The 21,763-nt window shown below is 44.9% G+C and overlaps 1 protein-coding gene across 11 annotated transcripts in view; it reads left to right on the top strand.

Moving 5' to 3' along the window:
- Nucleotides 1-21,763, top strand: part of MAGI2 (membrane associated guanylate kinase, WW and PDZ domain containing 2) — a 1,548,202-nt gene that overhangs the window by 276,225 nt on the left and 1,250,214 nt on the right. For all 11 annotated transcript variants that reach the window (XM_029615849.1, XM_029615851.1, XM_029615853.1 and 8 more), the window contains exon 2: nucleotides 4,433-4,549. In XM_029615849.1, the coding sequence (XP_029471709.1) occupies nucleotides 4,433-4,549 (117 nt within the window). The remainder of the gene's footprint in view (nucleotides 1-4,432; nucleotides 4,550-21,763) is intronic.

Genomic DNA, 21,763 nt, shown 5'->3' on the forward strand with positions numbered 1-21,763 from the left:
AGAGAATCCCAGCAGCTGAATTTTGCATAAATGGAAGAAGCCAGATAGATTTCATAGGAGGACCAGCAAATAAAGATGTGCAGTAGCCAGGCGGCTTATAATCATTGCCTGGATCACTGAGGCTAGATCAGTGGGATTTACACGAGCATGTATACGTCTAGTACATATTTCAGTAAGAAGAAGACATTTCTGGATATTTGTCCAATTTGATTCTCCAGCGGCCTTAAATATAGATTAAATAACAATAGGGAGATCACTGACCCCTGAGGTAGGCCATAGTATCTGATGTTTCCTCTCCTAGAAGTCCTCTCCTCTCCAGATGCTTTCCAGCTTTTGCCCTTCGCACTGGTAACCAGCGCCATAGGACGGGCTTACTTTTATATAGGTTTGCATCAAAAGGGGCTGAACCGTGTGGGAAAACAGAACTGCGTGTGCTCTGTTCAGCATGTACATGCTCTTTTTGTTGCGGCCTTACATTATTTAGCGTGCAGACCATTAGCGCGTAGCATTTGCAGTTTTATGGGTTAGAATGTTTTTACCATGATTATTAAAAAAAAAAAATGTTAGTGCATTACAAGCTAAGTGATATTTTACCATGCCTGTTTGTTTTTTTCAGCATGAGTTACAGTGCATAGGCTCCTAAGAGGTTTAATAATGATAAGGTATTAACCTGAGAGCTTTCATGGCATACTGTGTCCGTAAAAGTTAACTATACCTAAGGAAGTATAGTTAGTTTTTGTGGCCTTAGTAGTCCATAATAATGTGGGTCTGGTGGGCCCAGAACCTGCCCCCCCAAAAAAGAAGTGGCCTTCAGTCCTGAAGGCTACTGGGTAGAGCTGATACTTCATCAAAACAGTATAAGTTAATTTTTGCTGTGAAGTAGAGGTTAGGTTTTACATTGTAAACATGTAATCTGTGCGTATTGGATGTTAAATATTGTACGCAACAGCATTTCTTAATCCCTTTTAGTTTTCAATACGTATGAAAAATGAAAAAAAAAGTACTGTTCTCTTAGCAGAGAAATGAGGAATCTGACTTATTTGCTAGTATAATATGTTACTATGCAGTTTTGCGACACAGATGTGGTAATTCGTGGTGGTGGTGGGTGGGGAGGGGGGGGGGGGGGGGATGGCTGAGCGCTAGATTACATATGGGAACTTTCGGGGCTCATCTACGCAGGATGACAGAGAACCAAAAGAGGAAGCCTGCAGAAACCGGGCTTGGATAAGGAGTGGATTATCCTGTGGGCGGCGAAACCTCTCCGGCTGGCAGCTGGGCATGTGTCCTCGGGAGTGTAGACCGGGATAATCGTGTAGGCCGGATGGACCAAGTGGCCTTTTTTTTTTGTATCCACGTCATCTTCTGTAGTGCCACTCCGTTAGTAAAATGCATTTCCGCAGCCGGGAGTTAACGCTTGACTTGCTCGTGTCCAGAGAGTGGAGTGATTGTGCCTTGTATCTGCAAGCACGACTGCATCAGCTGTTCTAGAGATGACATGTTCTCAGGTTGCCAGAACACATTTGTGTCATTGGGTAAGTTCTGTGTGCTAGGGAGAAGAAAGATTTTATATATATATATATATATATATATATATATATATATATATATATATGCCGTGTGCATGAGAGCTGCAGGCCCTCCATCTGCAGCTCATCTAGCAAAACCTCTGCAGTTTCCTCTAGTCCCCATGCCTTTCTAATCTCCACATAAATTAGAGCCTGTGACAAAAGAATGATCTTAGTCATAGCAAGCGGTTGGGGGCTGAGAAATAAAAGCCTTTTTTGTGAATCTGAAGTGGTGGAGTGAGTAGCCCAGGCTGGATACCTGCTGAGTAAAGACCTAACGGAGTCTGACATCCCCCCCCCCATCCCCCCCCTGGAATATGTCAAAGGGGGAGAGTGCTTTATGGCGTCTGCGATATGCTTTCTTGTGTCCCAGACAGACCACGGGGAAAACTCATTTCTTATTTTCTTGATCTGAGAGAAATGGGTTTTGATTTAGCAGAGTGTGGGCAATAAACAAGTCAGTAAAAGAGACATCAGGACATCCGACTTGAAGGGATGCAGATGTAGGGTGTTAGGTGTCTTCCGCTGCGTGCCTTGAAAGGTGAGAAGTGCATATTCCAGTGTAAATATCTTGCGCACCATTGAGGTTAGAAGGTTTAAGTTAACAAGTAGAATTAAATCAACCTGAAATTGTTTGTATTAAAATGTGTGCAGTATTTTGCTTGAATTTTTGTGGGGTTTTTTTGGGGTTTTTTAGATTTTTTTCAGTTAGTGGTAAATTATAAAGATCAGAATATGGGAAGGTTAAATTTTAACTATGTGAGTTATGTGTCTGTAGGATATTTATGAGTTAAGTATTTAGCGTTTGAATTGTTTGCACTTTTTATTAATTTGTAACTGCCCTTGAGGTGTATGAGGAAGTTGGAATTAGCAAATAAATAATAAAAATCCTATTTGTACAGTGTTTTCTTAATTTAAAAAAAATGCATTTAAATGGGCAGATTCATGAAAATATAGGGGTTGATATTCAGTAGGAGGTTTAGTGGCTATAGTTAGGTGGATAGCTTGCCCTGGATATTCAGTGGGATAAACGTCCTACTGAATATCCCTGATTTAAGTTATCCGACTAACATTAGCCGGATAACGGTAAACATAACCGGATATTCTTCTGACTATCTAATTGTTTAAAGCTGTCCGGCTAATCCTAACCTCTTAACATCTCATCCGTCGAATCTTATAAACCGTTGTGATGGCGAAACCGAATGACAGTATAATAAAACTCGATTAAATAAATAAATAATCGTAGCCAAATAACTTGAAACTTTAGCGGCTATATTCAAACGACTATAGCCGGTTAAGTGCTGAAGAGTTAAAAGAAATAAACAAAAAAACCCCCAAAAAAACCAGACCGTGCCTAAATTCCCCTCCCCCGCGCCTCCAGTGTAACTGCTTAAGCTGGGCCAGGAGCGTTGGGCCTGGGTCGCAGTAGGAGGCTACCACGATCCGGGCTGAAGGGAAGAAGAAATTTAAGGTACCTCAAGGGTGTGAGGTTTAAGGTTGGAGTGGAGGGAAGGAAGGGGGCCTGGAGGTTTGTTGATTTATTTATTTATTTATTTGTTTATTTATTTATTTAAACGACCAATCGGACTTCTTGTTTGTCGCAACACCATGAGTGAAAGATTTCTTTATTGCTGACAGAATACCTCCTGGGCCGCTGACAGCTTTCACTCATGGTGTTGCGACAAACAAGAATATTAATGGTGTTGCCACCAACAAAGAAGCCCCTGAAGCAGTGTGGGATTGAAACACGTTATCACGTCGGGCGTTCCAAGCGGGAAGTACGCGTCTTCATTTTTTATGAGCCTACAAAAAAAAAAAAATTCTCTCTCTTGCACTGTAAAGTGCCTCTGTCCGATGATTGCCTGTGAGCCGTCAGCGGTGAGAAAACTGATAACGTTGTAAAAAAAACAAACTTTTTGCGGCAGCCGCGGGGTGTTACGAAGGCCCTCAATTTAAAAAGAAACATTTATTGTTGGTTTTTCTCCGAGCGAGTCTACTAATTTAGAGTGAAGATGTGATATTTGCGTATTCAGACTTTTTTTTTTTCCTTTTATGTTTTGAATATGGACCCCATAGTGCATTGGCTATATTTAATTAATGGCCATACAGTTGGTAGTTGATCTCTCTTCTTTTGATGGGGAGGAACCTAGAAAGAAATGTAAATAATCCAGCGGTGCCTTTTTTTTTTTTTTCTTCCAAGATGCTTTTTGGTTTTAGCATCTCGTCAGTATTACCAGGAAACTGCGTTCAGCTTTGCACCGAACGCTTGGTGTGTGCCGCTGCGCATGCTTTCGCAATCTATATACACATCGATTCTTTTAAGTGTGGGATGGAGTTAGACAGGAGCACCCGGAACTAACAGATTGCCCCCATATGTGTCAGGATCGCCTGCAGCAAACATGCTATTGGCTTTGCTTTATTGGTAATACTATTAATTCAATTCCAACACATTCTAATTATGGTTTTGTTTTTTTTAGTGAATTGAGTTTTCTGCTACAGTTTCATGAACACAGCCCTTGTTATTCATTAGTAAGCTGGTAGACACCAGAAGGTTCCTTGTATCATTCATGTCAACCATATCATTCTTTTTCATTCATCCTCAACAGATCCAATTGGTTAAATTCCAGACGAGATTTGGCGGACACTCTGTATTAGCTAGATTATGAATAATGAAATGCAGCTACATTATTTTCAGAGCGAGAGATTGTTCACTGTACTAACAGTCTTTAAAAAAAAAATTTAAACACAAAATGTCTGCTGTTTTATAAAAAAACAAAAACTGGTTCACAGAAAAATATTCTGTAGAACAATTAAATCTGCTTCCGTTTTATTTTAAATGATGCGCAATTTCTCTCCCCCCCTTGCAGGAGGCATTGTTGATAAGGATCTTCGTCACTACCTCAATTTACGGTTCCAGAAGGGATCGGTGGACCACGAGCTGCAGCAGATCATACGAGACAATCTCTACCTCCGAACAGTGCCATGTGAGTACAGTGGCTTTTATCTGCTTTCTCACTGTATCGTTTTTCCGGGGCCTTCCGGTGTCTGGCTGAAAAAGAACCCACAAATGCAAATGGTCTTGTCTAGAGAGGAAGATATTGTTCTGAGGAGCTGGGAAATAGGTGCTGCCACTGGTGGTGGCAGCACCACTGTAGCAAAGTTGCGGTGGCAAATCAAATGTGGATTTTGTGTGAAGTGAAGGTTTTATACTGTGACTGTGGGGAAACAAAGAAAAGGCTGAATAGGCCTGTGCATTTATCTCTGGGAGATTCAGCTGAGAGCTGTCATTTTGCTGAAGTGATGGATACTGTCATTTAAAGGAAATAAAGAAATGCAAAATATCTTAAAAGAGGCAATTCGTAATAACTTAAGTGGTTAAAAATTAATCAAGGACTGAATACGGGTTCTAGTTGGAAAAACTACTAAAACCTGAGCATATAAATACATATATATATATTTTTTTTCTAACATCATCTCCCGGTTTAAACGTTGATGCAGCATTAAAATTGCAGGACAGTTATAGAAAAGGGTGGTCACGCAGTTAGAGCTGCTGGATCTGGCTCCTCCGCAGCCTTTTCCCAGAAATACACTGCCAGGTGGGAGCCGATGCTTCTCGGCAAGAGGGAAGCTGACGGCTTCCGGAGAGCAGCAAAGCTGAAAAGTGAGCCGACCGGCTTTCCGCCCCAGAACTGGACGCTGTCGGGCGGTCAGAAAGGGGGTGGCTCTAGCCCCGGGTAACTGCTCGTTAAATGTGAACCGGCAGCGCCATCCGTTTCAGACCGGGAGGGCTGGGACGGGGAAGCCTTGAACTTGCAAGCTTGACCCCCTTTAACGCGAGGGGCAGAACGAGAGGGGTTTAAAAGTAAGTGGACCAGCCCCTTGGAAGCTACGGCGCTGTTTGGATTGATCCATCACTCGTGGAGTCACAAGAGGTGGGGGTGTGAGGTAGGGAAGAGGAGTTGCAGGCACCTGGAGGTTAATGGAAAGCCAATGTAACATCGACGGCAAGGAGCTCTCAGCGTTACTGTAGGGCTGACGGTTGCATTTGATTTTAAGGTCTTTTATTAACTGAAGGCGGATTATGCACGCGGCTTAGGCTAGATTTGATTTGACTTGAAGATATCGAGGGTTGCTTTGAAGATAAAAGGTAGCAAAAAAAAAAAATCAAATCTGCAGTCATGAGGTCATGATTAAAAATGATTTAACATGAAAAGCAAGGTGTGTGGGAAATGCTTAGTGTCCTCTTAAAAAAAAAAAAAAAAAGTGTTTTCCAGATTTAAATACTCCAAGTCACTGTTTTTGTTTTTTTTAATTGTAGATAATCCAAGGCACTTTTATTTAAAGCACAATGATTCACAGGAAAAATATGTCTGTCGGCACGGTCCCGGGTTTCACCTGAGAGGCCGCCTCGGAGGGACAATAGGGCAAAAGAAGGCGTAGATGTAAAAATGATTTATGCCACGAGGGCGGGAAAACAGTGCTTGTCATTTCCAGGGCTGAGCTGGAAATTTGGGGTCTGGAGTGAGCCCATGAACAGATGGAAGCACAGCAGTAACCTGGGCCACAGGATCCCGTAGGCCCTTTCAGATTTTAACCGCTGGCCTGCTGTCCATTTTGGTGGAAAACATCAATAACCGAATGTTTGCTTATCAGTCATTAAAGAGAAACTAATTCTGGCAGTTATTGTGTTGAAGAAAGGAGGTTTGCGAGGCAGCCCTGATTTTCCGAAGCTAATAAATGCACTTCGGGAGTAATTTGTAGACGTTTTTCCCTGTTGTGATATTATTATGTACGTTATAATTATTATTACATCAATGAACTGTGAAAACTCCAGTGCCCTAAAGTGCTTGTCTTTTTTTTTTTTTTTTAATAATGTTTGATTTACTATGACAATTGTGTCTAGGTTTTAATATATGCAGTTTGCGAGGTAGGATACAGCACAGGAAGTGTACATATAGGCATGACTGGACAGCTGTTACTCTGCTTTCAGTGGGAAAGGAAAGAGAGAAAACCCAGCCTCCGTAGCGTATGTTATTGATCAGGGCCAGTGGGAGGTTATTGGGCACCTTAGGCCAACATAAGAACATAAGAAAATGCCATACTGGGTCAGACCAAGGGTCCATCAAGCCCAGCATCCTGTTTCCAACAGTGGCCAATCCAGGCCATAAGAACCTGGCAAGTACCCAAAAACTAAGTCTATTCCATGTAACCATTGCTAATGGCAGTGGCTATTCTCTAAGTGAACTTAATAGCAGGTAATGGACTTCTCCTCCAAGAACTTATCCAATCCTTTTTTAAACACAGCTATACTAACTGCACGAACCACATTCTCTGGCAACAAATTCCAGAGTTTAATTGTGCGTTGAGTAAAAAAGAACTTTCTCCGATTAGTTTTAAATGTGCCCCATGCTAACTTCATGGAGTGTCCCCTAGTCTTTCTACTATCCGAAAGAGTAAATAACCGATTCACATCTACCCGTTCTAGACCTCCCATGATTTTAAACACCTCTATCATATCCCCCCTCAGTCGTCTCTTCTCCAAGCTGAAAAGTCCTAACCTCTTTAGTCTTTCCTCATAGGGGAGTTGTTCCATTCCCCTTATCATTTTGGTAGCCCTTCTCTGTACCTTCTCCATCGCAATTATATCTTTTTTGAGATGCGGCGACCAGAATTGTACACAGTATTCAAGGTGCGGTCTCACCATGGAGCGATACAGAGGCATTATGACATTTTCCGTTTTATTCACCATTCCTTTTCTAATAATTCCCAACATTCTGTTTGCTTTTTTGACTGCCGCAGCACACTGAACCGACGATTTCAATGTGTTATCCACTATGACACCTAGATCTCTTTCTTGGGTTGTAGCACCTAATATGGAACCCAACATCGTGTAATTATAGCATGGGTTATTTTTCCCTATATGCATCACCTTGCACTTATCCACATTAAATTTCATCTGCATTTGGATGCCCAATTTTCCAGTCTCACAAGGTCTTCCTGCAATTTATCACAATCTGCTTGTGATTTAACTACTCTGAACAATTTTGTGTCATCTGCAAATTTGATTATCTCACTCGTCGTATTTCTTTCCAGATCATTTATAAATATATTGAACAGTAAGGGTCCCAATACAGATCCCTGAGGCACTCCACTGTCCACTCCCTTCCACTGAGAAAATTGCCCATTTAATCCTACTCTCTGTTTCCTGTCTTTTAGCCAGTTTGCAATCCACGAAAGGACATCGCCACCTATCCCATGACTTTTTACTTTTCCTAGAAGCCTCTCATAAGGAACTTTGTCAAACGCCTTCTGAAAATCCAAGTATACTATATCTACCGGTTCACCTTTATCCACATGTTTATTAACTCCTTCAAAAAAGTGAAGCAGATTTGTGAGGCAAGACTTGCCCTGGGTAAAGCCATGCTGACTTTGTTCCATTAAACCATGTCTTTCTATATGTTCTGTGATTTTGATGTTTAGAACACTTTCCACTATTTTTCCTGGCACTGACTCGCGCCCCCTCCTTACGCACGCCCTGCTCAGCGGCACCTCTCACTCTCCTCTCACCCTCTGCCGAGCCCTGCATCCCTCTCTCTTTGCCTTCTTTCCACATTGCCCAGCATCCCTTCTCCCTGTCCTCCATTCCAGCAACACTCCTTTCTTCTTCAGCAGCCTCCTCTTTCCCCCCTTTCACTCCCCTGCTCAGCATACCAGCATCACCCCCAGCTCTCTGCCCCCTTTTTGCAGTGCCCAGCGTCTCTGGTCTCCACTCCCTACCTGCCCAGATTCCTCTGTCTCTCTCCGCCTCACCCTCACCTGCCCAGCACCCTCTCTCTCCCTCGCCACCCACCCCAGCATCCTTTCCTTACAGCTCTCCCTCCCTCCCAGCTTCCTCTTATCTATCCACCTTCCACCTCTACCCCAGCATCTCTTCTCTCTTGTGGTGTTTGTGCCTTAAAAGTGAGTAGGTTGCATCTCGAGGTTTATGCTGCCCTCCAAAGGTTTGCTACCCTAGGCGGTTGCCTGGTTTGCCTAATGGAAGAGCCAGCCCTGTTTGTGGTAACGGCAGTGCATGGCTACGTTCAAGGGTAAATAATGCTCTCTGATCCATTACTCCTGAAAACCAGACTGGCTGAGCGGTCCCCGAGGACTGGATTGAGAAGCACTGCGTTTAAAGCGGGCATATCAGGTATGCTGTTGTACAAGGGATTGTAAAACAAGGAGAAAGCAATTAAAATAGCAAGTATGTTCTTAGTAATTATATTTCAACCTCCTTTATAAGTCACAAATATGAACATTTATTTAACTCGGGGATCAATTGTGTAGAGTCACGTGGAGTCCAGTTAAGCCGAGGGCAAATATTGTAACTTACAAATTGTGCATAATTAAGAACTTTAAAAAAAAAAAAAAAAAAAAAAAAGGATGTTTATAGGCCTAGAAAATACTCTTTAAAGAAAGTTCAGCTAAGGAGGGTCCCAAGATATTTACAGATGCATTTTGCAAGTTTTATTAAATTTAGAAAAGGTCCAGCAAGACTGAACAATGAGTGCACGTCTCGTCTTATAGATTCAAATAAACAGCAATCTAAAGAGGCACTGTAGACTCCAGATGAGAAAGTTTGACATCAATTTGCACTATTTTTAGAATTAAATAGCCTGTGCCTAGTCCATTAAATGAATCAAGAAAAGTAGCCAATTTATTTGAGAGTTGAAGCTTCAGCGTCAGTGCAGATTTTGCAGGGTTTTTTTCTCCCTGTGTTCTGATTATGTCAGTACAGGACCCCTGCTGATGGCTCTTGCTGCTGTTATTTAGTAGCCTGTGCTCGCAGATTGGAAACTGAAGTTAATGGGAAGCAGGCACAGATTTAGGCCTTTTATTTTCACGTGGGAGTCGGAGCTCTCCAGTTGCTTGTCAGGCCCCCACCAACCCGCCCCCCATCCCTCCCAGTCTTGGCCCAGTTAAGCAGGGAAAAAGGAGGAGAACCTACACGTAGACAGACCATACTCCTGGGTGGTCTGCGGCTCTCTCTCTGGCCTCCTGGTTTTCCTGTCTGATCTCCCTCGAGATGTGAGAGCTGCCGGACCAAGCGCATTAACATGGAGATAGTAAAAGAGAGTGGGGCTGACTCTCTGTGACTGGCCTTTCTCCTCCTCTACGCGCCACAACACACGATGCCTTTGTGCAACAGAAGCACGTGCCACAGGTAGAATGGAAAAAGGGTGGTCATAGGCAGGGGTGAAGGAGCGACTGGGCATCTCTCTGTGGGGCTTGTCTGCAGGGAGCCTCAGAGCTGGCCTTTGCATCTGCAGGCTGCCTGGGAAGGGGAGAAACAGCAAGAGAGGAGGGGCTGGACTAAGGAACAGAGCAGTTCTTCATTGGTTCGCTCTGCTCTGTCCACTCCATATTCACCCCTCCCCTCCTGTTCCTTGTAAGATAAGAGACAAAGGAGCTAGATTAAAGAGCAGGGTGCTTCTGTGCCCTGTCTGCTCAGCCTCATCCTCCTTTGGCTACCTGGGAGTAGAGAAGCTGGGGCAGGAAGCAGAAGGCTGTTCTCTGCTGCATGAGGCTCCTTGCCCAAGCCCGTGCTTATGCCTGGGGAGTGCGAGAGTGCTGGAGCCAGTTCTGGGGACTACACACAAACACCGTGCACCGGTAATGTAACCGGGCCCGGCAGTGTCCTCCGAAGTGGGGGGGGGGGGGGGAAAGTGCTGAGCCCATTCACAGAAAGAAAATAAAGAAGGCTGGGTTAGAAAGCTAGCCAGCCGTGAAAGAAGCCAACAAGACGTATGGGAAGTATGGCACATGGGGACAAAGCAGGGAAAATAGTTTAGAAAATGGACAAGTGTGAGGGGAGAGGAGCCTGCAGTGCTGAGGGCTTAGGCTCAGTTATAAGGAGGTGAGGAGGGAGGGAGAATGAGACACTGGCAGGCGGGAGAGATATTTCATCCCTCCTTGCATACTCCTTCCCCCATCTTGGGCCGCTGGCTTTAGGGACAGTTCCTCGTTCACTGTTATTACCTTGGCTTTGCTGCCAGTGTTAGGGCCTGGACCTGTTTGGGGGGTGGACAGATGTCTACAGCTGGGCTGGAGGTGGGAGGTATAAGGGAGCGGCAGAAGTAAGCCTGAGTCGGAAAGGGGAACTTTAAGACAGTCGGAGGTGAGGAGAGGGCTATGGAGTTTCAGAGGAATGCGAGGAGAGGCGGGTGAGGAACCGTGAGGGACAAGAGAGAGAGGTTGGGAAACCTATGTTAAGATATAGGGAGATAAGTCAAGTCACGGAGGGAAGAGAGAGAGAGATGGAAAAATACACGACCCGTTCGAGGTAGGGCCATGGAGAAAGAAAAGAGATGGAAGGGGATGATGGGAAGGGGGATGAGGAAAGAGCCAGGGGAAGGTGAAAGCAAAGGCAAGGTCTGTGTCTGCCTTGTGCTCGCAGACGTCACAGCTGCTTTTCAAAGGGAAAGTGCCCGCGTGCCTTTCACTCCGAAAACGGGCATGGATGGGTGGGGGGGGGGGAGGGGTTCCTGCAGGCTGCCGCACCTGCCTTGTGCTACGGGCAAAATGTTAATGGAAAGTAACCTGCACGGATTTGAAAAGGTGAGTAATTGTTTTGCCTACCTACCCAAAACAGCCCCTCTTACTCCTTCACCCCCCCCCCCCCCATGAGCACCTCCCCCTCAATCTGGCTAAGGGTAGGCAGGCTGGGGACCCCTGCCTATGGTGTTAGCCAGACTGAGTGAGCGCAATTTCCAGACAGGCCCTGTCTACCCAGATAAATGGCTCTAAAAGTGGCCTTCAGGATGATTCTCAGTTCTGCTTTTGAGTGTAGAATTCCCTCGTCGTAGATCGCGCATGGAATCCTTCAGCGCTCCAAGCACACGCGTCTTCTGATTTTTTTAAGCGGCGCTGCCTTACCTTCGTAGCCCTGTTACCAGCACTTCTTACTTGTAATTAAAATGCATTGAATGCTGTTTTCAGCATTTCTTTCTTTTTTTTGGGGGGGGGGGAAGGGGAGGGAGAAGGGGGGGTGCTTCACTTGCACACACCACGCCCTCCCTGCCCCCATTTGCACCCCGGAAGTCATCAGTACTGCAAGCTTAGGCTGCTGGCCACAGTTTCTCCTCCTCTTCCTCACCGTGCAGTGCAAGCTCCCTGTTTTAACAAGGGCTTGAGAGAACTAAAAGAGAATTTGGGGAGAGAAAGTAGGACAGAGTTGGGTTTGCAGGGAGGTGATGGTGGAGGTCAGGGCACCGTGATAAGGATTTGCAGCTGGATGCTACCAGATCCAAAAGAGGAACCTAATGCATTTCCTCGTTAAAAAAAAAAGAAAAAGGTTAACCAGGCAGAGCCCTAAATGTGGCGAGGAAGAGCACAAAGGAAGAAACAAAGTGATAATATGGGGCAGCCAGGTTTTATTGCTGTGTCGATGCCTGTCAAAAACATTCAAATAGTTGTCCTCGGTGTTCAGCGGAATGTGGCTTGCTGTGTTGGGAGCAGCACAAAACTTTTGCCCCTTCTGTCTCAGCCTTCGGGGCTCCTTTTCCTTAGCCAGAGTAGTTCTGGACGCAGGGCTGTTTATTGATGCCCACTTGATTTCGGCTCGGAATGCTGGCACGCCACAAAGTGCAAGTTTTACAATTCACAACTGGATTGGCAAATCGCGGCTTGTAATTACATTTCCCCGATGCAAAAAAGAAAACAATATGAAAATTAGTTGCTGCCGATATTGTGAACTTGAGGTGGCAAAAGGAATAGTAATTAACAGAAGTGTGCCTTGTATGTAATTTGAACGGAGGCGGCACAACAATGAATTAATAATCGCTTGAAAGCCTTCAGATGCTACGAGTTCAAACTGGCACATCAGTGTAGATTAGTGGCCAATATGAGAAGGGTAATACTGAGAAGAAATTGGCAGCATTTTTAAATTTCCAGTGTTATCATACAAATGTATACCCAAGTGCTGCTCCGCCAGGTTTTCTGAGTGGGTTTGTGTAATTATAAGGGTCATGGTTTTAAATGAGATTCTTCCATGCTTGCTTGGGGAATCTTTTAAGATGGGGGGGGGGGGGGACCTGTGAGTTTAATTGACTTCACTATCTATTGCGATAGAAATATATTTTAGTTCAATATGTTTTCCTCCCAGTTTCGCAGTGCTGGGCTTGTTGGCAGACTGTGTAGGTGTCTGAAGAATAAAACGGACCGTCTTGTTTTTCGCCTGTACTTCTGCTACGCCTGCTGCTCAATCTACCGGAAGTAAAGAAACCGCTTTATGCAGTAAACACTGATCTGAAATAATAATGTATTCCTGACCCTCCACCCACACGACTAAAAAGTTCCTGCTGGTGTCCCTTTTCCATACCCCGGGAACCCTTTTCTTAGGACCGTCCAGTTCAGAATTAGTGCATGTTCTTATGTGGATGTCCATGATACCTGGTTTGGGCATAGAGGAGGAATGAATTGTTCCCACTAATGAAAGAATAGACGGAGAACAGACCTGTGTTTAAATCCCTTTTTTCTTCTATGTGGTAGGCTCTGAATTCATAGAGGATAGTGAGGCACGTTTAACATAATACTAGCAATGGTTATGCAGACCAGCAGCGATCCTGTTAATGAAATACAAAAGTTCTTCTCTTTTTCAGTTCAAGAACTAGTGGCTAAGAACATCAATGCACTCGATGTGTACCATAGGATGAGTGTAGATAAAGCTAAAATGGGAAATTGAATGAAATATTGTCCAATATGGATATCCATCAGAAGCACTTAGGGGCTGATTCCCTGAAGCTTTTTTTCCCCCCCATTCTGTGTCTCTGGCAAAAGGCCTTGATGAATCAGGACCTTAGTGTTAATGTCAACACTGAAAGCTCAGTTCTGGATCAGTATGGAAAGCAAACAACCTCCTCTCTCCATCGCGTGCGCACACACCATAAACCAGACGAAAAAATGCAAAGGAGCTCAGATGAGGCTGGATTTTCATACCTGTAATGAGAATTTTTTCCAGACAAGGAAAAACTGGAGCAGCAAGAATACTGGAAAAGTTTGTCATGCAGAGGAGGAGATATGATGATGTCTGGCCAGAATCCGAGCAGCTAAGACACAGCTTCCTTTCCATCGGAAAAGATTTGATTCTTGTACATCATTAATTCCTTTCAAATACTTGAAAGGAATTAATGATGCACAAGAATCAAAACTCCAAGGGGGAAGACTCAGGAACAATGTCAGGAAATATTTCATCGTGGAAAGGGTGGTGGATTCAGGGAGTTCCCTGCTGGAAGCGGTGCTGAAGATGAGAACAGTAATGGAATTCACAAGGGCATGGGACACAGAGCATCCCTGCTGGCTATACAGAGTGGAATTAAAGATATGGGGGAACTTTTCTACTGCACCTAAAGTTTACGTAGCTGCTTGGGGACAGCCTGCACGGAGCAGCAGCTGCTAGTACCCTTAACAGAAGGCTTGAGGGTAACCTACATGGAGCAGCAGTTGCTAGTACCTTTAAACCCACCCCCCCAAAAAAAACAAAAACCTTGCTGTGTAGATTCTATCTGTCGTCATTCACTATGTTACTATGCTAGTTTCATAGGGTAAGATGCCAGGGTTCTAGATCGCTGTGGCAAAACCATAATGAAATAAGCATCCAGGCGGCCTAAATTTCAAACCTATCCATGATGCAGCATTTGCACATGTAAGTGTATGCACGAAGATTTATGGTTCTATTTTATAAATTGTGCAGCAGGGCTGCACAGGTTATAAAATACCATATAGCTCTGCTCCAAAAGTATGCACAAATATTTCCAATGCAAGAAAACATGTACTTTCGCAATCTATTTTATCAACACATAGGGTATATTTTGGGTGTGTAAAATAATATAACATAGATCTGCCATAACCTTGATTTATATGCGGAGGCAGGTATTTCACTAGTAAGTGAAATACCTGCTTTGAAAATAATTACCTGCACGTGCACTTGAAATCACCAGTTTGTTGATACCTCTGCCAGTTCACCCAGTGCATCTCCATTTCACTTAGACCCTCCAGTACTTCACCCTGACCTGTCACCAGTTCTCCTAGACCTCCCACCCAAAAACCACAGACAGAGAAGACCGATTTCACTTGTTCGAGCCAGTTAGCAGGTGCAAAAGTGTACGAATACGTTTGATGATGCATATGCTTAATCTCTCTTACGAAACAGTGACCACTGTGCTTGCTTCTGAGCCCAGCTCTGGGAGCACTCTTTTTCTAGCCCTTTTTCCTCCCCGATAAGATGTACGTGTGAAATGGAAAATACGCACGTACTCGTGACATTTATAAATTAGCGTATGCGTGAGTACGTGCTGATTGCACGCATATGTGCTATTTTTATGCACAAAACCCCTTTGAAAATGTACTCCATAGTTTCTAACTTTCTAGGCACAGTACAGCATTCATGCACCTGAGTGAATGCACAGAGATTAACATTAATTATTTTATTATTTTGTAAATTTCCATTTATACAAGCATATACTTGAAACAGAAATAGAAGACATAGCCAAGAAAACACAAAATAAACAAGAAATACATTCAAAGAAGAAAAAATTCCCAGTGGGGCGGATTTTAAGAGCCCTGCTCGCGTAAATCCGCCCGGATTTACGCGAGCAGGGCCCTGCGCGCCGGTAAGCCTATTTTACATAGGCCTACCGGCGCGCGCAGACCCCGGGACTCGCGTACGTCCCGGGGTTTTCGGAGGGGGGCGTGTCGGGGGCGTGTCGGGGGCGGGCCCGGTCGTCGCGGCGTTTCGGGGGCGTTTTGGGAGCGTTTTGGGGGCGGGTACGGGGGCGTGGCTACGGCCCGGGGCGGTCCGGGGGCGTGGCCGCGCCCTCCGTACCCGCCCCCAGGTCGCGGCCCGGCGCGCAGGAGGCCCGCTGGCGCGCGGGGATTTACGTCTCCCTCCGGGAGGCGTAAATCCCCCGACAAAGGTAAGGGGGGGGTTTAGACAGGGCCGGGCGGGTGGGTTAGTTAGGGGAAGGGAGGGGAAGGTGAGGGGAGGGCAAAGGAAAGTTCCCTCCGAGGCCGCTCCGATTTCGGAGCGGCCTTGGAGGGAACGGGTTAGGCAGCGCGGCTCGGCGCGCGCCGGCTATACAAAATCAATAGCCTTGCGCGCGCCGATCCAGGGATTTTAGTGGATACGCGCGGCTCCGCGCGTATCTACTAAAATCCAGCGTACTTTTGCTTGAGTCTGATGCGCAAGCAAAAGTAGGCTGATCGCGCTTCTTTTAAAATCTACCCCAGTGTGTCTTCAATAAGGCCACCATCATTAGGGGGTCAAGCCAGACAAACCATTGAGGGTATGGGAATCTAGTAATGAGAAAAGGAAAAACAACATATGACCAAAGCCTAAGTTGATTAATTTAACATTGACATCCATGCATGGAAGAAGCCATCCAATATCCACATTCCCTCCTCCCACCGACTGTTTAGTATCAAGAAAAAACCAAAGCTGTGATGGTTCAAAAAAGATATAGGTAGCTTCTTGAAATGTAACAATGCACTTCCAGGGAACAGGAACCACAAAAAATGTGTCATTCTGGAGAACCTTCTAGTGCATTTCCAAACATTTTTTGTTGAAGCCTCTGTGTTTTTTTCTCCTAGGACAAGCAGGATGGTATTCCTCACATGTGGGTGACAATCAGATGGAGCCCGGCATTGAAAGCTTCTGTTGAATTGCCTATAAATATTTTTTTGTAAAACCTTTTTTATACACGTGCACAACTGCCTCTGTGTTTCTCACACCGCCCGCCATATTATTGTTGTGTTTATATTATAAATGAATGCTTCTCCGTTATTTCTCAATATAGAACAATGTTGTACTTAGCTCTTTGGTTGGTGTTTCTCTTTATCTTTTCGTTGCGCATTTCACAAATTAAACAAATGTTATTGCTGTGATTTGCATTACAAGATTACAAGAATAGATTAAAGATGAATTTCACAACTGAACATAGGATGGGAAGGTGGTGAGTTAATGATTAAAAAATGGATTGACAGCGACCCCATGGGTGGGGACGCAGAGCATTAATATGAAACCATCACCCCTTCCTATATAAAATCTATCAGTGGTTCAATAATCCCCTGGTTTGTGGCATATTGTAATTGGCAAACACGGTAAATAGTATTTGTGATATATAGAAAGTACATTGGAACCTGGTGGATGATCTGTTTGAAAAAAAAGTTACCTGTTTTATAAACATATGGGGGTAGATTTTAAAAATTTGCGCGATCGCGTACTTTTGTTCGCGCACCAGGCGCGAACAAAAGTACGCTGGATTTTATAAGATATGCGCATAGCCGCGCGTATCTTATAAAATCTGGGGTCGGCGCGCGCAAGGGGGCGCACATTTGTGTAACCTGCGCGCGCCGAGCCCAGCGTGCGCTGCCTGTTCCCTCCGAGGCCGCTCCGAAATCGGAGCAGCCTCGGAGGGAACTTTCCTTCGCCCTCCCCCGCACCTTCCCTTCCCTTCCCCTACCTAACCCACCCCCCGACCCTATCTAAACCCCCCCTACCTTTGTCGGCAAAGTTACGCCCGCTGAAAGCAGGCGTAACTTTGCGCGCGCCGGCCGGCAGCCCCGCTCCGTGTTCCGGTCCCGGGGGCTGGTCCGGAGGCCACGGCCACGCCTCCGGAACACCCCGGGGCCGAAACCACGCTCGCGTCGCCGCCCCCGAAACGCTGCGACACGCCCCCAAAACGCCGCGTCACTCCGGGCATGCCCCCGACACGCCCCGCCCCTTATACAAAGCCCCGGGACTTACGCGCGTCCCGGGGCTCTGCGCGCGCCGGTGGCCTATGCAAAATAGGCGTGCCGGCGCACTAGGGCCCTGCGAGCGTAAATCTGGCTGGATTTACGCGCGCAGGGCATTTAAAATCCGCCCCATGGTGTATATTTTAGGCATGATATTAACAAAAGAAATCCTGATTTGTATGTGGAGCCAGGTATTTTATAAAGTATGCCCATATACCATTTTGAAAATACTTGCACATGTACTTGTTTTATTAGCCCATCTTTCCCATTTAAATTGAAGCAGTTTATAAAGAATGTAGCATGTAAACATAAAACCATGCAAATATTCTATCTACTAAAGCATTGGTACATACTATAAGTTCTTTGGGAGGACTGTGGCACATCTGCAGCTCTTCACTTTGAAAAGTGCAAGGGGTGGGAAGGAAGCTGCACTGGAACAAAAGTGTTTTTTTTAATATCTGGCTAGCGAAAACCCCATTTTGCCTTCCAAAAATGTGCTATTAGCTGCTCATTCTCTGGCTTTATTGAATCCTCTTAGACAGCAAGACCTAGGCCATGTATCAAACTCCAGACGCAGTGACAAGGTAGTTGCGAAATAAAAGCACGATCTTGCCTGTGCCTTACTGATTGCGTCTAAACATTGCACCGATATAACCAGTCAGCAAAAAATGAGGTTTCATTTACTGTTCAGAACCAGTACTTACAAATTACCCCATCTGGTAGCTTTCAAATGACCCTTTCATTACCATTGCCAAGGCTCGTTACCTTACCTTTGTCCATACTGAGGGTAATTCACTCATGTTGTCAATCCAAGTCACATTTTCACATTATCATGGTTGGATGTACCAGGTTTTTTTTTATATCTATCTATCTATCTATATATATATTGTCTGCAAATATAGCAAGATTATTTTTCCTTGTACAAATAACTCCCCCTTGTCACTGCCCCCATCCGCGGTTTAAGTCAGTCTCCCACAGCCGTGCATTTATAAATTTGTAAATTTTGGTTGCAAACATGTTCCAGTTTCCAGCCAGGGCTATTGCTTGCAATCCTGGCATAGCTCTTGGCCAACACCATAGTGTTTGAATACATGTAACATCCTCATCTGGTTTATAGGCAAAACTGTTTCTGATTTATATTGCTCCCAGACCAGCTGCAGGAGTGGTTGAGTTGGCACATAATTGTTTCTCTAACAGCACTATCCGCTAATCCAATTTGCTTGGAGATATTGTCCATTTTCTTTTGTGGAGTGATCAGCACCATTTCAAACCCAGCCAGTGTGTGTGAATTTCAACTTGCAGTTCTCTTAGTTTTCTTTTTTTTTGCCTTCTCTAAGACAGGCTTTATTTTATTTTAGCAAGATTTTCTCTCGGCAGTGAAGTAGAATTTGGACAGCGTTGGGTCTTGATCTGATCCCTTAACAAGATGCAGTAGTACCCAACAACGATTTTTGTGAACATAGCTATTGATTTGAAACCTGGTGTTCCAACTAAAGTGAAATGTGTTGAAAGCGCTCCCATTGCACGGGCCTTGAAAACATACGGCTATTTCCTTTGCCACCCCTGTGTGGTAATTATGTTTTGTGACAATAGGCATTTCTTTCAATTGAGAGTGCTGCTGTAAAACACAAAGAGAAAAGCAGTCATAAAACTGGCAAAATCATTCCCAGGAGAATAATGGACAGTTCAAATTGGGGCAAAAAAACCAATTCACATGTGCTGTGTACTTACTACTGTGCTTTATAATTCAGAGGAAGGAAGTACAGAAAGCTACTCCTGGGGTTGAGAGAAGCTATTTGGTACTTTATGGATATGTGTCTATGAGCATTGCAACTAAAAAAAAAAAATCAGTTTTGTTACATTCTACTTTTCCACCGTGGTATGAACGGTGGAGAGATTCATTTTTAAGGGCGTGTGTGGTCAGGGAAGAGACCAGTCCCCATTCAAAACTCTTTGACAGGGAGGCAGCCAATCCTCATTCAGAACGCTCTGACAGGGGCAGCCAATCCCCATGCAGAACTCTCTGACAGAGAGGTAGCCATTCCCCATTCAGTATTGAGTTCTGAATGGGGATTGGCCGTTTCACCTGGTAACGAGTTGAAAAGTTAATATTAAGTGCCTACACCTCTCAGCTGGGCGGCACTTATTGTTCCGCAGAGTGGGAGGAGCTAAGAGACTCTTCTTCTCCCGCTCTGCTTTGAGGATGCTGTGAGGGGGGTGGGGGTGGGGAGGAATTTCTGGCCACAATTTTTTAAAAGTAGGGGGATCAGTGCTGACAATTTTTTAAAGATATTTAAAGGGTGGGGGGGGGGGGGGGGGGTGTGGAGGGTATGGAAGTACTGGGTAGAATTGGGTGCTACTTGGCTCTTAGCTTTGGATTATTTTTTTTTTCAGTTGTCCGAATAATTTTGGGGGTGCTATTTTTCTGACCAGAATAAGCGGGATAAGTTTTACCCTGGCTAGCGCTGACTATCAGCTCCATCCGAATAAACTGCAGCCATGCTCTCTGTGCGTCCCTCATGCTGCATCATTTTATCTGGCTAAATTGTAGCTTGGTAAAGACTTGGACAGCAAAACTTTAGTTGTTGGGGCGGGGTAGGCATGGCATTTTTGAATGCTGAGTTATAGGTGGCTAACTCCAAAAGCCAACAGGACAAACGCTTTGACTATTGACCTCTAAAAGTTCAGAGTTGCCATAAAAGTGCCACCCATCGCTTCCTTCTGCTCCCATCAGGATCCACCTGTTAGGGTCTTATACTTGTTCACTGAGTCAAATCAGGCATTATAGGAGAAGAAAGTCTTTGTTTCTGCTTGGGTGCTCGCTCTTCAAACCAAAAGCAAACTCCAGGCGTGGGGAACAGGCGAAATAAATAAACAAACATAAAATAATCCCACAGGAAAGAAAACCTTGCTTTCCCGGGCTTCTAAATGAACCTCGGCGGTTCTGTACCAGAAGGTAGCATTTTCCGTGGAATGAACAGCTCAAGGGCAAAAGGTCATCTTAGGAAGCCGTAGGGAGGGGGGTGGGGGGAAAGCTAAAGAGGAATGAGAAAAAAAACAACTTTTTCACTGAGAGGGTGAGTGGACACCTGGAACAGACGTCCAACAGAAGTGACAGGAACCAAAAGAGTGAAAGAATTCAAGCATGCGTGGAAACAGCATAGGAGGGAGGGAGAACACCGCAGATGGAATATTTCAAGCGGAGGTAGGAGATAAAAGTCTAAAAACTTTAAAGCTGAATTTTATAAGCCCGAAGTGCGCCAAAATCAGGAGATGCGCCCGCAGGCAGGGCTTTTACACGTGCCTGCCGTATGTTTAGAAGCTGCCTACCTGCGCGCGTATCTCCCACTGCACGCAATCTCACTCAGAATTTAAAAAATGGGGCATGGAGTGGGCGGGGCACAGGGGTTCCAGGGAGGGGCCAAGAGATGTATGCAGAAGTACTTACGTGCCGGGGCGCGCCGCCCAGGTCTAGAGCTGTGTAACTTTACTTCTGCCATGGAGGAGCTGTAAGTTTAAAAAACAGCAACAACAGAAAAAACAGCCCTGAGGGGTTTAAAGGGTCTCGGGTAACTCTGGGTAGTGCAGGCTATTAAACCAGGGGGGTTTGAAGAACCTAGCTCTACACTGGGCAAACTGGTGAATGAACTGGTGAAACTGGTCTCGGCGTTGAAGCGCACCGGTGATAAAATTTCCTGACTTACACAGCCAAAACCTGATTTGCGCGGTTGGGTGCATCTGCTTGCAAAATTAGGGACACACATAATGCGCGCCAAGGCTATTTTATAACGTGCACGCATATGTTATAAAATCACTGCGTCCCTTGGCGCGTGACGATGCACGTGCGACGATGCCTGGGCACCCTTTTGAAAGTTGCTGTGTCCCTAAGTACTTCTTTGATGCTTCAAACTACCATGGGTTGTAAGCCCAAAAGCTTTGCCCAGAAGCCAATGGGAGGAAAGGTATCAAATAATTAAAAGAACTGATTGAATCTGATATATATATATCTGAAAGGAGGAAAGACTGTAAGAAGTCACAGAATTGCTAAAAGCACTTGTAATAACTGGAAAATGAAGTACACTGCTATAAAGACTTTAGATTATCATTTCCACCTTATCAGTAAAAAGAGAAAATGTTGGAAACCACCAAATACCTTCTCATGTGTGTCATTGAAGAGCGCTGCATGCAAAGATTCAAAAGTGGAAATCTAAGGAAGCAATGTGAGGGCCTTGAAAGGAAACTTCCCCCCCCCGCGCAGGAAATCCTGGATAAATAGCTTCTGATATAATACCAGTGTTCATCTAAATAGAAATGTGAGCTACGGCCTCTGGAACTGATATCCGGGTTACACTAGCAAAGGAAAGAAGCAGAAATTCTGTTGTGAAGATGTGAGCAGAGAAGTGATGGGGACTGCAGATTAGTTCAGT

This window comes from Rhinatrema bivittatum, chromosome 9 (assembly GCF_901001135.1).
Source record: "Rhinatrema bivittatum chromosome 9, aRhiBiv1.1, whole genome shotgun sequence".
Taxonomy (NCBI): domain Eukaryota; kingdom Metazoa; phylum Chordata; class Amphibia; order Gymnophiona; family Rhinatrematidae; genus Rhinatrema; species Rhinatrema bivittatum.